This window comes from Colobus angolensis, unplaced genomic scaffold (genome assembly GCF_000951035.1).
Source record: "Colobus angolensis palliatus isolate OR3802 unplaced genomic scaffold, Cang.pa_1.0 Scaffold125, whole genome shotgun sequence".
Classification (NCBI taxonomy): domain Eukaryota; kingdom Metazoa; phylum Chordata; class Mammalia; order Primates; family Cercopithecidae; genus Colobus; species Colobus angolensis.
In genome coordinates this window covers 387,556-403,870 of record NW_012113697.1, presented here as the reverse complement: position 1 = coordinate 403,870, position 16,315 = coordinate 387,556, and the positions used below count along the sequence as shown (strand labels likewise).

Sequence of the window (16,315 nt, the reverse complement as noted above, 5' to 3'; positions counted from 1 at the left end):
ATGTCTTAAAAGAAGATCTAGGCCGGGGGTGGTGGCTCACGTCTATAATCCCAGAACGTTGGGAGGCTGAGGCGGGCAGATCATGAGGTCAGGAGTTCAAGACCAGCCTGGCCAACATGGCGAAATCCCATCTCTACTAAAAATACATAAATTAGCCAGGCATGGTGGCAGGTGCCTGCAATCCCAGCTACTTGGGAGGCTAGGCAGGAGAATTGCTTGAACCTCGGAGGCGGAGGTTGCAGTGAGCTAAGATCATGCCATCGCACTCCAGACTGGGTGATAAGAGCAAGACTCCATCTAAAAAAAAATAAAAAATTTAAAAAAAAAAAGCATATCTAATGATGTGGTAAAAATTACCCCAATATAATTTTAGATGAGTATACACTATTCAAATTTATAAATACAATGATTCGAGTCTTGAAGACATATCTGAGCATCATTGTCTGAGTTAGGTGGTGCCTATCTCAGAATGATTAATAAAAAGATGCAACGGAATGGTAGAAAAAAAAGCATGATTAATAAAAAAAACTGAAATACTCCAAAATTAATAGTGATTTCTGTCTAATAAAGCTTCAAGTGATTTTTATCTTTATTTACTCTTGTTTGCATTTTTCATATTCTCAATGAATATATATTATAACCAAGAAAAACATGTCTTTGTTAAATGCTGTCAACATCTGATATGATAATGCTTTACTTATAAGTCATTTTATGTAACATCCTTTTTTACTTCTACATATTCAACACACATTTACAACTAAGCTGCTTGTGACTGATGCATTTCCCCCATATTTACCGTCAGCAGTTGTGTTTCGACTTCATCGTGAACTAGATCGATTCCCATTCTCTTTTCTCGATGAAATAGACATTCCCGGGCTACCTACAGATACACAGATAATGGAAAGCACTAATAAAAACTGACAATCCATGACTAGCAGCTCTAATAATTTGTTTCAAAAATAAAGCAATAGATACTTCCAATACCAACTTTTCCAGCCCTTTTGTGAAAATCTAGCCTGAAACAGACTGTAACAACTAAATGAATCCCTGCTGCTAGTTCAAAGTTAAAGAGGTAGCTCTTCAAAATAGTTTGAAAATATTCCTAATTTGGAAATTTGACAAAACGAAGCAGATGGCATTTACTTGATCCCCAGAAATTAGCATCTGAGGGCATTAGTTGGCATTAGTTTCTTCAGGTGAGACAAGTTCAATAACATGAGACACAAGTCTTCAAGATATTTCTAAATATTTTCTACTGAGAAGAATAGGTAGAAATGAATGATTATCTCTAAAAACATCAAAATATTTGTGTTGCCAAAAGTTCCAGTGATTATTTTTAAAGTGTCATTTATTGTTTTCCCAATTATCAGAATAATATGCCTTTACTCACTAAAGAGAAAAAATACAGAAAAGTAGAAAATATGATTTAGCCATACTCCTATTACTACTTTGTTTGTTTGTTTGTTTTAACAAGATAGAGGTTATAATGTTCTTACAGCTTTATATTATGCTTTTTAGTATTGACATTAAATAGTAGACCCAAATCATGAAATATTCTTTGAGATAAAGTATGTTAGTGGCTCTAATGGAAAACAGCTTAAATTTCTAACAATAAATTATGTATGAAAGAACATTATGCAGCAGTTAAAATGCTTTTTTCAAAGACTATTTCATCACATAGGACTCCCAAATAATATCAAATTTTTAAAAGCATAAAATATAATGGTATGTATACTGTAATCCAGATATACTATCTTTGAACAGAATCTTTGGGCGAATCTCTAATTGTTTAATAATATCACTTACCAGAAAAAGAATTAAAGGGTAGAGGGGAACTCTGATTATCTTAATATATACTACCAAACTGCTTTCCAGGAAATTTCTACCAATCCATAGCCCCACCAGTAATATATGAAAGTGTCTATTTTCTGCTCCTATGGCAGCTCTAAATGTTATAAATTTTCATTATTGCAAGTTTCATAGGCCAAAGGCAGTTATTTCATTGATCTAATTTGTATTTTATCGTTCAGCCTTAACATTTATTCTTATATTTGTTGATTGCCTGTATTTTCTCTTTGGAAGCTTATCTGTTCATGTGACTAATTTTAAAAAGGACTTTCCAATACTGTGTTGACAATAAATTTTCAAACACACAAGAACATCTGGACAAAAGCTGCACAAAAAATTCCAGTTAGAACCATCTTTCTGAAAGTAGTCATAACTGAAAGGGTTACTAAGAGAAGAAACTGAATCTCCACTGGAAAGTAAGAAAGTAGCTATCATTTTAAGGATATTTTCAATTCTTAAAGGCAGTCGGGGGTAGGATGAACTGTAGAATAAATCAATATTTCAGAGGAACCTGAGGCTCAGGGAAGGTGTAGAAGCCCTTCTGATTCTAAACAAAATTTTATGATGAACTAATTCAAAAAGATCATTAGTGAACTATCAACTGTTCTCAGGATTCCTGGGGACTGTGTGCCTCTGTGTGTGTTTCTGTATAGTGGGGAGGGGTTGCAATAGGAAGTGACAGTGCGCAGGGTGCCCCAAGAAACTCCTCCACCCACCAGACTTCCAGTTCCTTGATTCTCTAAACTCTTCTACTACAGACGCCATGGTAGAGACCTACGAGAAGTGCTCATGGCATGGGAATAAGTCATGCAAACATGAAGAAAAATGGTGCTAGCTGTGCTCATCACAATGTATATTTCTAAAATAGTTTCTATAATTTGCACATCTTCAAACATGGAATGTCTTCTTTCAATGGAGGAGGGTGGAGGGGGGTTGGAGGGCCCATCGCATAGCCTGAGGGTTAGAGGTGACTTGAGCCCATTCAGAAGCCTGATCAGAGGCCAGTAACCAACTGAAATGCTCCCTACATTACTATTTCAACTGGCCTAATCTCAGCCCCATTTTTCTATTTAGTCAAGCAAATTCCATGTCCTAAGATGGTCTCATTTGATGATGTCACTACGTCTTGAAAGGGAATCATAACATACACACAGGAGGCGTTTCATGATACAGACTAAAAAAATTAAGTTTTTGGTTGTATAAATAAAATTTTGGTTGTAAAATAAAGTTTTTGGTTGTATAAATAAACAATCAAATATTGTTTATTTTAATTTAGGGACAGCAGTGATGAAGCCGCCTATTTAAGAGATAAGATGGTAATATGGTTTGGATCTGTGTCCCTGCACAAATCTCAATTCAAATTGTAATCCCCAATGTTGGGGGTGGGGCCTGGTGGGAGGTGATTGGATCGTGGGGGTAGATCCCTCATGAATGGTTTAGCACCATCCACTCGGCGCTGTTCTCAGGATAGTGAATGAGTTCTCTGGAGATCTGGTTGTTTAAAAGTGTGTGGCACCTTCCCCCTTTCTCTCTTGCCCCTGGACCCTTCAAGATACCTGCTCCTCCTTTGCCTTCCACCATGATTGGAAGCTTCCTGAGGGCTCCCCAGAAGCAGAAGCCACTGTTTCCTGTACAGCCTGTAGAACCAGGTGCCAATTAAACCTCTTTTCTTTATAAATTACTGAGCCTCAGGTATTTCTTTATAGCAATGTGAGAATGGCGGAATACAGATGGCGTGTTCACCTTAAAACGTTGTGTATCCTAATGGTGTCTCTGTAATTGGCCTTCTTTGCTTTGCATTCAGAATTACTTCTTAAAGTGGTTGTTCTTACAGTGTATAATGCATAAAAAAAAATAGACAGTGGTTTTGCCATTGCTGAAACCAGTCGCAGATTTATTGATGGGGGTTGGCTTCTACAGAGAATTAAAACATAATTCAATATATAAATAACCACAGTAACTCAACCAGTGGGTTACAATCACAAAACTGCAGTGCCTTCTATCATAAGGTCTTACCTGAAGAGGGGCTTCAGTCTCCATCAAAGCCCGCTCCAGTCTTTTCTTCACATCAATAAGTGCATTTGTCTCTCCAATCATTTCATCCAACTCATGAATGATTTCAGATTTCCAAAACCCTATGTCATTGACACGTTCTCCCAGGTTGTGGGTTGTGTCTGCCTGGGCTTTTCTTGTTTGTTGATATTTGTCTTGAATCAGGCGAGATGTATCTACTCTTAGTTTCTCCGAATTATGTCGAGAAGTGTTGGACTCTTGATAGTTGGTTAAATTGGACCTGTACCAGTCATCTGGTGTGTATCTTGTGAAGAAGGTGGTTCTGTTGGACACAAAGGGAAGCATGGCATTCTCGGACACCCTCTGTGATCTGGTGCAGTACGGGGCCACGCTTGGGTAACTGGAGGCGACTTTGTAGTATGTGCTGGGTCTCCAAGGAAGGCTCAGGCTATGGGTCAAGTTGGAGTGGGGAAAGCGGTCCCTGTAGCTTGAGGTCATGGTACTGATGGCTGGTAGAAAGTTGGTTGGTGTTGGTCTAGGGTGGGCGTAAGTTGACGTTAAAGTACAACCTACGCGTTCCATGATGCCAAAACACTATTTGTAAATCTCTCCTGTTAAAAAATGAAAAGTAAAATAAGACAGTCACATAAATTAATCTCTGGTGAAACATACAGCTCCAAACACATTAGATGCTTGTTCTCATTTGTGATCCACATTCACCATTGATAATCTATTCCAACAAAGTTTTTTTAAATCTCCGTGTCTCTAGAATGTATTAAGATCACATTTTTATTGGCCATTTGAACTTTTGAATTTTTATAAAAATTATGAGAGTAATATTGTCTTGTTGTAACAAATTCAAATTAGGAGCCTAAACTATGCATCTTAACAGATACGGATTCAAAATAGAATTCTTACTTGAGGTCAGGAGTTCGAGACCAGCCTAGCCAACTAGACGAAATGCCGTCTCTACTAAAAATACAAAAATTAGTCAGCTGTTGTGGCAAGCACCTGTAATCCCATCTACTCAGGAGGCTGAGGCAGGAGAATTGCTTGAACCCAGTGGCCGGGGTGGGGGCCAGATAGATTGCAGTGAGCTGAGATCGCGCCACTGCACTCCAGTCTGGGATACAGAGAGGCTCCGTCTAAAAAATAAATAAATAAATAGATTTCCGTCTCAAACCATGATAGAGTAGTAAAAACTAGACTTAGCCTCTTATATCTAAAAATCTAGACTACTGATTTTAGACATTGGACAATGGACAGCACAGGACTCTGAGCCATGAGAAAAGAGAAACAAATAAGGTGAGTCCACCTATTTACTAGCTAAGTGACACTGGGCAAATTGCTTAACCTCTCTGTGCCTCGGTTGCTTCACTTAGAAATAATAGGGAATAATAATAGCACTTCCTTCTTTGGACTGTTGTGAGCAGTGGTAGCAGCAGGGGATTGCTTGGCAACTCCCCACCCCTGCCCCCACAAGTCATCCTAAATAAACACTCCTTCTGGATAACAATGGTGTGGTTCATATGCAAACACAGCTCAAGGCAAGTACCTGGATCTCCTTTCCTGGCAACCTGCAACCTGTAAGCACCTCCAACGTATAATAGAAATCCTAGGGAAGCCATGGAGTTAGGAGGGCTAAGACAATGCTAAGTATTTAGAAGGCTCAGCACAGTGTCGGGCACACGGAAAGTGTGCAATAGATCTTAACTTTTTAAATTGCTACCTCAGAGAAGTAAATAAAGTAAAAGATAAATATCTTTCCTCCTCACAAAGGTGAACTCCTCAGAAGTAGCCACTAAATAGTTCATTAATAGTTGTATCTTTCCAGATTTTTCCTATTCATATACCAACATATGTATTATTTATATTTTATATACCTCTACCTATATACCATCTATACCTATATATAAAGCTTTTTAATACAAAAACTGAATTATCCTGATCATTGTATATATCATTGTAGATTATGCTTTTTTTTTAACTTAAGTATATTTTCTGGGCCACTCCCCCTGTTAGAACATACAGATCTACTGATCTACTTCATTCTTTTTACCAGTTCCATTATCTGAAACTTTTGATCATTATTATTCCAGAAAGCCAAGGATGCCACAGACCATAACATATCTTTTAGCATTTAAATGTCATTCTGTTTTGGGGTTAATGTCTATGGACTTGTTTATCAAAAAGAAAAAATACAATCAGATCCAATTATATGCACTGCTCAGAAAAATAAAAATTCTTTAGTGACTACTAAAATAGCTATGTGTTGAGGACTTTGGTACCCAACTACAAAATAATCTATCTGTAGAATTGTATTCAAATCACAATCCCCACAGAGCGTATGATAAAATATCCACCCATGGCCCTGTGCTTATATAACCCTAGTTCTCTTTCTGCTAAATTCTTTCTTCCTATAGCCCCCAAACATGTTATACTGGCCACACTTACAGACTGATGGTGAAAACAAAAGCCTTAGTTACCACTTGCAGTTCTTTGCTTCAATTTGAAACTTGAACATTATGTTTTGAAAAAGGAAATTTAAAGTACTGAGACCTTAGGGTCCTTAAGGTTGTCTTTAGTTCCAACCCCTCTCCCATATCAGATCAATAAATAATCTGGTTTACTTCTAGCAAGAAACTTCAAGTGGTGATAGACCACTCCTACTTTGCTTTGGTTTATTTTATTTTATTTTATTTTATTTTATTTTATTTTACTTTTAGACGGAGTCTCGCTCTGTCACCCAGACTCCAGTGCAGTGGCACGATCTCGGCTCACTGCAAGCTCCGCCTCCCGGGTTCACGCCATTCTCCTGCCTCAGCCTCCGGAGTAGCTGGGACTACAGGCACCCACCACCATACCCGGCTAATTTTTCTGTATTTTTAGTAGAGTCAGGGTTTCACCTTGTTAGCCAGGATGGTCTCGATCTCCTGACCTCATGATCCACCTGCCTTGGCCTCCCAAAGTGCTGGGATTACAGGCATGAGCCACCATGCTGGGCTGGTTTATTTTGTTTTTAGAGACAGAATCTTGCTGTGTTGCCCAGGCTGGAATGCATTGACATGATCACAGCCCACTGCAGCCTTAAACTCCTAGGCTCAAGCAATCCTCCCAAGTAGCTGGAGCTACAAACACACACCACCATGCCTGGCTAATTTTATTTATTTATTTTAGTAGAGATGAGCAGGTTTCACTATGTTGCCCAGGCAGGTCTCAAACTCTGGCCACAAGTGATCTCCCGCCTCAACTTCCCAAAGTGCTGGGATTACAGGCATGAGCCATCTTAATGATGCTTAATGAGCCTGCTTAATTCTTGACAATAAGAGATCTAGAAACCAATAGCTCACTTCATCCTTCAACCATGCAATTTCACGTGTAGAATGCCACCCGAGTTTTCCCAGCATTTGTTATATTGGCATCTTGAGACGTCTCAACCCGTGTTTGAACGGTAAGTCATCTGCTCCGGGGGTGATATCTGAAGATGCAAGGGTTTATACACCAGATGAGATATGTGGACTGAGAAAAACAAATACAGTTTACAAAAGCACCTGGTGATTTGTTTTTTAATTAGAGGTGAGATTTGTCATAGAATCTGGGATCTAAAGCATAAAGCATAGTGGTTTAGAGATCGTAGAAGTAGAACTCCTCATGTATGGCTGTCAGTTTCCTATGGAGAGAGAATATTTTACAGCCACAACTGAAGTTCTAGTTCTACCAGCCATCTCGTACGTCATTCAGGAAGACTGAATAAAAGACATCACGAGGGGATGGTTTCACCAAAGTATTCCACTGTCATGCATTTTGGGCCATGAATGGTCAAGAAAACCAAGACTGTCATGAACTAAAAAATACTTAAAAACTGAAAACTGACTTCTACCTCCAACCATGAGAGAATAATAAAAACCAGACTTAGCTTCTTATATCTAAAAATCTAGACAAAGTATATGAAATAACTGCATTCAGACCTCAGACAACAGGCATCATAAGACTCTGATCCTTGAAAGAAGGGAAACAAATAAGGTGAGCCCTCTGATTGTCAAGGCATTGTACCCAAAGGCAATTTTCAGACAATGAGAAAAAACATGAAAACTGAACAGACCTGGCAGCCTTTGTGAGTTGAGAAAGTGATCAGAATTCAAGGAGGCTGAGAAAGCTAGAAACTGTAAAGCAGGTTTATGGAATAAAGTGAGCTATGCAGACATAGAGATCCAGAAATCTACATGGGGATCTTTGTCTTTGCTGAGAATAGGCTGCACAGGCATCAAGGAACACTCCACAAGCCCTGGCAAAGAGCGATGGCAGAGCTGTTAGCTGAACAATTTCTAGAACTGACAGAGGGTGGAGATACATTATGAACACAAAGTAACTAGATTGGAGGGTCACTGGCAACCACCTGGAGCATTCAGGGGAGACACCAGAGAGGCCATACATTAGAGGTAGGGCTTAACTATGCCTGGAGTAAAGGTAATGAAGACTCACTCTAGCAAAGCTTGAAAACAGGTCTCAAAGATATCAAGCTAATCCACAAGTAACTACCTTACAACATCAAGACACTCAAATATGTAACATCACAATGTCCAGCATCCAGTCAAAAATGACCAGACGTAATAAGGAGCACAAAAATGTAACCCCTAAAGAAAACTCAGTCAATGGAAGGAAGCTTAGAAATGGCAGAGATTGTGGAACTAGTAAACTGCATTAAAGTATTCGATACAAGGACATTGAGAAGAGAGAAACGGAAGACTAAAGAAGAACCAAATAAACTTTAGGGATAAAACATACAATATTATACTTGTACAACTTCACTACATGAGATTAACAGCATATTAGAAATTGTAGTAGTAAAGATTGGTGACCTCGGAGATTTTTTTTAACTAAAAAAGAAAATGAAAAGCACCTTGGTAACCTATGGTACAACAGCAAACGTTTTAATATTAAGGTTTTACAGTGTCATAAAAAAAAGGAGAAGGACAAAAATATTTGAGGAAATAATGGCTGAATATTTTCCAAATTTTCTGAAAACTAGAAATACCTAGGTCAAAAAGCTCTACAAACTCCAAGAAGATAAATACACACACACACACATGCACACACACACAACCCCCTGCTGCCACCACCACTCCAAGGCTCATGATCAAATTGCTGAAAACCAGTGACAAAGAGAAAATTTGAAAATCAGAGAGAAAAGACACACTTGGAAAAAAAGAACAAAGATAAGAATCAGTGCTGAATTATTGTCAGAAACTACCCAGACCAGAAGGCAAACAACATTTTAAAAGGGCTGGAAGAAAGTGTAAGCCTCAAATTCTGTAGCTAGTGAAAATATCCTTCAAAACATGAAGCTGAAATAAAATGTTTTCATAAAAACAAAATCCAGAAGAATTCATCGTCAGCAGACCTGCAATAAGAGAATTGTTAAAGGAAATTCTTCAGGGAAAAGGAAATTATACCAGATGGAAAGCTGGATCTACACAAAGAAATGAAGAATGTCAGAAATGGTAAGCATGTGTGTTAATAAGAAACACAAAATCTTTCTAACTTTCAAATTTCTTTAAAAGATCATTATTTAAAGTAAAAATAAAAAATTGTGGCATTAATAAAATAGAAGTCAATTATATGGTAGCCATAGCACAAATGACAGGAGGGCTTAGATGGCCATATTAGATGATAAGGGTCTTATAACTGAAATGAAATAATGTCATTTAAACACACACTGTGATAAGTTAAAAATACGTATTGCAAACTTTGGAGTAGCCAGTTCTCAAAATGTAAACTAAGGACCCATGGGCATGCCTAAGACCTCTTGGGAGGTGAAATGGTCAAAATGGTTTTCATGGTAAATACTCAGATGCTATTTGCCTTTCTCACAAATTTACAACGGAGTTTTTCAGAGGCGACATGATACATACTATCGCAACAGGCTGAATGAAGATGAGAGCCCAGCTACTAAGCTAAAAATTACTATGCCAAAAATATAAAACAATACTAAATACTTCTTACGAAATTATTTTTTGTTCCAGAAAATATTTTCATAAAAACATTATGCTAATATATAATGGGTTATTATGGTTATTTTAAAATAATTTATAGTTTTTAATTTCTAGTATAATAAATACAATAGGTATAATCCACATAAGTAAAAGCTCTTTGAGGTCCTCAATATTTTTAAGAATGTGAACGGGTCCTGAAATAAAAGTGGTTTTGAACCACTGACCTGGAGCAGTATCTAAGACTAAAAAACAAGAATTTTAACCAATAATGAAGGGGAAAAAAATGGAAGACAAAAAAGACTCATAATTATTCCAAGAGAAAAGAGAACCAAAAATAAGACAAAGAAAAACCAAATAGAAAAATAATACAAATCCAACTACACTGATAATTAAACAATCCAATTAAAAGGCACAGATTGTTAGAAATGGTTTTTAAATAGCAATATTGAACTATAATCTGTCTAGGAAAAATCTCATTTTAAATATAAAACACAAAGAAGTTAAAAATAAAAGTATAGGCCGGGAGCAGTGGCTCACGCCTGTAATCCCAGCACTTTGGGAGGCCGAGGCGAGTGGATCATGAAGTCAGAACCTGGCCAAGAAGGTGAAAACCCGAACTCTGCTAAAAATACAAAAATTAGCTAGGCATGGTGGCAGGTATCTGTAATCTCAGCTACTCAAGAGGCTGAGGCGGAGAATTGCTTGAACCCAGGAGGCGGAGGACCATGCCACTGCACTCCAACCTAGGCAACAGAGTGAGACTCCATCTCAAAAAAGTAAAAATAAAAAAATAAATAAATAAAAGTATGAAAAAAAGATAAACTGTTTAAACACTAATCAAAAGAATACAGAAGTGGCTATATTAATATCAAATCAAGTAGACTTCTAAACAAGAAATATTATCGGAGATAGAGAGAAAAATAAGGATAAAGGGATCAGTCAAAGAGATATAACAATATTAAATGTTTATGTAATCATTTACCTAACTTTCAACACCTAAAGCAAAAATTGACTGAACTAAAGTGAGAAATAGACAAATCCACATTATATTTGAATATTTCAACATTTGTCTGTTACTAAATCATAGAACAAGTAAACAAAAAATGGGTTGATACATAGACTATTTGAACAACATTACAACTAACTGGACCTAATTTGCATCTTTAGAATGTTTTAGAAAACATTCACCAATGTAGACCATATCATGAGTCACAAACAAGTCTAAATAAACTTAAAATATCAAAAGTATACAAAGTATGTTAACTGACCATATCAGAATTAAGTTAGAAATCAGTAATAGAAAGATATTTGGAAAATCCCCAAATAGTAGCAAATGAAACAACACCTTACTCCATACCTCATGAGTCAATAATTACATGGGAAATTAGAAAATATTCTTAACTGAATGAAAATGAAAATAGCATAACAAAATTTATGAGATGCAGCTAAAATAGTTATTAGTGGTAAGTTTATAGCTTTAAGTGTTTACATTAGTAAATAAGAATGAGGTAAAATCAGTGATCTGTGCTTTCATCTTAAAATGCTAGGAAAAAAAATAAACCCAAAGTAGAAGGAAGAAAACAATAAAGAGAAAAAAAATCAATGAAATAGAAAATAGACAAATAGAAAAGAAAAACAATAAAACTCTATCAATAAAATTGATAAACCACTTGATAGGCTTATCAAAATTAAAAAGAGAAGACAAATTACTAATATCAGGAACAAGAGAGGCAATATTCCTGCAAACATTATATAAAGTGAATAAAGCAATATTACTAACAACTTTATGGCAAGAAATTTGACAACATAGGTGAAATGGACAAAATTTTCGAAAGATACACAAATAACAAAAACCGATTAAAGAAGAGTTAGATAACCTGAGGGGCCCTGTAGTATTTTTTAAAAATTGAATCTACAGTTTAAAAACTTTCCTCAAAGAAAAGTTCAAGCTCCAATGGGTTCACTGGTGAATTCTATCAAACTGTTAAGGAAGAAATACCTTAGTTTTTAAAAGCCTATGGCTTACTTTGGTGGTGTGAGTCTTTTACAATGATTAACTTACTCTCTAAATTCTATCTTAGTCAATTCTTTTTTTTTTTTCTCCTGAGACGGAGTCTCGCTCTGTCCCCCAGGCTGGAGTGCAGTGGTGCGATCTTGGCTCACTGCAAGCTCTGCCTCCCGGGTTCACGCCATTCTCCTGCCTCAGCCTCCCGAGTAGTTGGGACTACAGGCGCCCGCCACCTCGCCTGGTTAATTTATTATTATTATTATTTAGTAGAGACGCGGTTTCTCCGTGTTAGCCAGGGTGGTCTCTATCTCCTGACCTCATGATCCGCTCCTCTCTGCCTCCCAAAGTGCTGGGATTACAGGCATGAGCTACCATGCCCTTCCAGTCAATTCTTAAGACAGCATGTGCAGCACATACTAAGATCATTAACTGATGCTATAAATATCTCATATTTGTAAAGAAACTGAACAAATTCTTTGGAAAAATGACTGAAAATAGCTATGGAAAAATCCTCTAAATTAGGCAATTGTTTTTTATTGTACATTTAATCATGATGTTTTGGTTTGAATGCTCCCCTCTAAAATTCCAGTTGAAATTTAATTACCATTGTGCAGTATTAAGAGATGAGACTTTTAAGAGGTGATTATGTTATAAGGGATCTGACCTCATGAATGGAATAATGCCATTATTGTGGGAGTGGATTAGTTATCACAGAAGTGGGCTCCTGATAAAATAATAAATTCACCCCCATTGTCTCTGTCTCTTTCATTCTCTTGTCCTTCTGCCATATTATGACGCAGCAAGAAGACCCTCATCAGGTGTAGCCCCTGAATCTTGGACTTCCCAGCCTCCAGAACTGTGAGTCCAATAAATCTCTGTTCTTTATAAATCACCCAGTATCTGGTATTCTGTTATAGCAGCAGAAAACTAAGACATATGACCAAACAGAATTTTAAGAAAAGAGACATGGGCTACAAAGTGAAATACAATGTTTAACTAGGTGCACTTAATTTATGGTCAACAGTTATTTACATACTGAAAAAAATGCTATAATAGTCTCTATAAATATTAACATGCTAAATATAGAATCAATCACACAGAGGTTTTAAGAACCGGAAAACTCCATTTGCAATCCAAAAGTTGGCTTCATATTGGGTAAACATTTTATTAGCATATTTAAGCAAGACTTGAAGATCATAAATATTTTAAAGTACAAAAATCTACAGACCATTTTCTGCAGAAGACACAGGTTTACATGACTTGCTCCACACCCTGCCTTAGATCAGGGGCAAGCATAGGCTTGAAGGGCTCACGTACAAACCCCTTCAGTTCCTTTGTAGCCACTTAATTACAGTTCCAAATTGGAGCAGAAATAAAACAGTGCTGCCAATGCACTAACAAATACCAGAAGTAGAAGAAATCATATCAGATCAGACATCAATGTTTAATTTCTCTTTACGCATATATTACATAAGAATACAGGAAAACATCTCTTCAAAAAAAAAAGTTTGGTTAAGGAACTCTATTCATTGATGGTGTATAAATTATTACACATTGGAGAGCTACACGGTGGTATCCAGTAAAGTTGAAATGTCGTATTCAAATATGTTTGAATATGTTCAAACATATTCAAATATGTTTACAATTAGAATGTACAAGAATTCCTTTCTAATATTTTTAAAGGGAGCAAACTAAAAGTCCATCAACATGAGGATGCATACCTAATATGCGGAAAATGCATACAAGAATCACCACACAACAGTTCAAATGAATGACCTGGAACACGTACAGCATAACCACTCTATCAACTCAAAATGTAACAGTAGGCTGGGTGCGGTGGCTCATGCCTATAATCCCAGCACTTTCGGAGGCCGAGGAGGGCAGATGACGAGGTCAGGAGTTTGAGACCAGCCTGGGCAACTTGGTGAAACCCCGTCTCTACTAAAAATACACACACAAAAAAAAGAAAAAATTAGCCAGGCGTGGTGGCAGGCGCCTGTAATCCCAGCTACTCAGCAGGCTGAGGCAGGAGAATTGCTTGAATCCGGGAGGCGGAGGTTCCAGTGAGCTGAGATCAGGCCATTGCACTCCAGCCTGGGCGACAAGAGCGAGACTCCGTATCAAAAGAAAAAAAAAAAGTATACATTGGCTTGGGATAAACATATGAGTAGCAAAAGTATAAAAATATGCAGAACATAAGTAAATGCTAAATTTTGTAGGTTAATAGGAATAGGGAAGGAGAGAGGAGAATAGGATTTCCAAGGGTTACCTAAGAGGCCTCAACTGTGCCTGCAATCGATTTTTTGTTGGTTTAAGTTTGGGCTGGGCACATGGATTCACCCCTGGGTTCACTCTACTTATTGTGTGAAGTATTTTATTTTAAAGAAGAAAAAAGTAGAATATTTCGTCTGTTACCTGAAAACATTTTTGCCTATTACTAAAACTATGTATTTTTTTCACAATAATCAAACAAATAATTTTACCCATTTCCAGGGTGTGTATTTCTCTACAACACCATATACATCCAGGAGAAAACATAAAGGGGTTTGGTCTAAACTGCCCAAACACAACCGAAAGCTTTGCAGCCATAGCTAAACAGAAATGGCTTTGGGCGGTGAGAGAACAGCTTTGATCTGAATTTCAGGAGCTCTGACTACAAGACCAGGTGATTGAACTCTCCTCCCGGTGGCTGCAGATCTGAAGGATCGGCTACTGAAGCACAGGGGACGAGGAACACTGTGCGGGGCGGCCAGCACCGCAGTGGAAAGGCACAGCGCTGCTAACGGGTAATAATTAGAATTAAGAAATTAAATGAGTTAGCACAGTGCAGGGGGTTCGGATGCCCCTTCCCTGGTTCTGCGTTTAGAAATAACTTCTCAAACCTTGAAAAGCATCAATCAGAAAGGTAAATTACGAGGAAACAGACGTCTGGGTGGGAGGTGCCTGTGGATTTGTATGGTTTTTATTTGGAAAGAAAAGTGAAGATGGGGGGAGGAATTGCAGGGCGTCCGCTACCTCCGGCGATCCGGAGGCCGGAGGTTGGAGTCCTGGTTGGCGAAGGCGGATCCTTTGCGGTCGTCCTAGAGGCAGGCTGGAGTCAGCGAGACCACTCACCTGTCGGCGGATGCCCGGCGAGGGGCAGGAAGGGGCGGTGAGAGGAAAGGGTCGCCTCCTGCCACCTGCAGCCCCCGACTGGTGCCCAGACCAGTCCGGCCCTGGCCCCGCCTTTCCTATCTGTGACGATAGCAGCGCCTGTGGGCCACTCAGCGGCCGTCCCGGCGGCTCGCCGGGAGCTGATTGGCCAGTCAGAGGAGAGGCGGGAGTTGTCGGGCCAGGAGGGAAACCGGTCGGGCGGCGGTTACTATGGACGCGTTCACGCTTAGTAACCGAGGCCCCCCGCCCTTTGGGAGACCTGCTTGGTCCGGGAGGTGAAAGGGGTGAAGAGTAGCCCAAGAGAGAGGCTTCGGTGATTTCCCCGCCTCTCCTTGAAGCCTGATTCGGAACTCTTCCAACTGCGAAGAACTTGGCCGATTCTAAGGCACACCAGGGCTGCCTGGAACCTTAACACCTGCCTAGGTGTTGACAAGCCCCCATCTTTCTTGACAAGCCTCTCCTCTCTCCAGCAGAGCTTCTCCTGTGACCGGATTATCTAGTGTTCCTTCCCTCCTTCCTCACTCTAAGAAAATGGTTTAGGCTTTCCCTCTCTCTCTCCAGCAAATATTTCCGTAAACAGCAGCCCTTACTGTTTCTTCCAGGTGCTGATCCACATTTTTAAATACATACATCATTGCTTATCCATGCAAGCTCTTTCCAACCCTGTAAGAGGGTTTATATTGTACAGATGAAGAAACTGAAGTTCGAGAAGTTAATGGACTTAGACAATGTGACTCAGGGGCAGAGCTAACACTAAAACTCAAATCAGTCAAACTTCAAGGCATCTTTCCATGAGGCAGCGGTCTAACCGTGTGAGCAGCAAGAGAATTCACTGAGTTACTTTAGTAACTAGTAATGCTAAAGAAAATAAAGCCCTCAGTTAATTATTTTTGGCTTTTCTGGGAATCACTGTGTGGCACTCCACCCAAGGGTGAGGCTGAGGGACTTGCCAGGATAAGGCAGGCTGCCCAGCCCCTAAGGGACCTCAGTGAAGTGACTTCAGGTTGGGGGCTGGTCCTCAGCTTTGCCAGTTCAGACGTTTGGTTCCGTCGGTGTCCTGGGTTTATCAGAGGCTGAGTGAGGCCAACCGAACTCATGGGAACCTAAACTAGAAAAGTTAGAATGCTGCCTCAAGTGTTTACATTAAGCAACACGACCCCTCTAACTGTGGAGATAAGCCCAGAGTATTTTCCCCAAGGAGGAAAATCACAGAAAACACCCAGCGCTCAGAGGCTACTCATTTGCCTGGGCACAAGACTAGACTAGACAAGGCTCCCATACCCCACACCAGGGGACTGCA

At 38.9% G+C, this 16,315-nt stretch overlaps 1 protein-coding gene across 2 annotated transcripts in view; it reads right to left on the bottom strand.

The window, feature by feature from the left end:
* Positions 1 to 15,091, bottom strand: part of TEKT3 (tektin 3) — a 38,559-nt gene extending 23,468 nt beyond the window's left edge. Inside the window, exons 1-3 of one of the 2 annotated variants that reach the window (XM_011933229.1) lie at positions 14,977 to 15,091; positions 3,865 to 4,472; positions 797 to 880 (exon numbers count right to left, since the gene is read on the bottom strand). In XM_011933229.1, the coding sequence (XP_011788619.1) occupies positions 797 to 880; positions 3,865 to 4,443 (663 nt within the window). In that variant the 5' untranslated portion in view covers positions 4,444 to 4,472; positions 14,977 to 15,091. Of the gene's footprint in view, positions 1 to 796; positions 881 to 3,864; positions 4,479 to 14,976 lie in introns of those variants that run through there. The other variant, XM_011933228.1, reaches the window with a different exon arrangement.
* Positions 15,092 to 16,315: the final 1,224 nt, after the last annotated feature.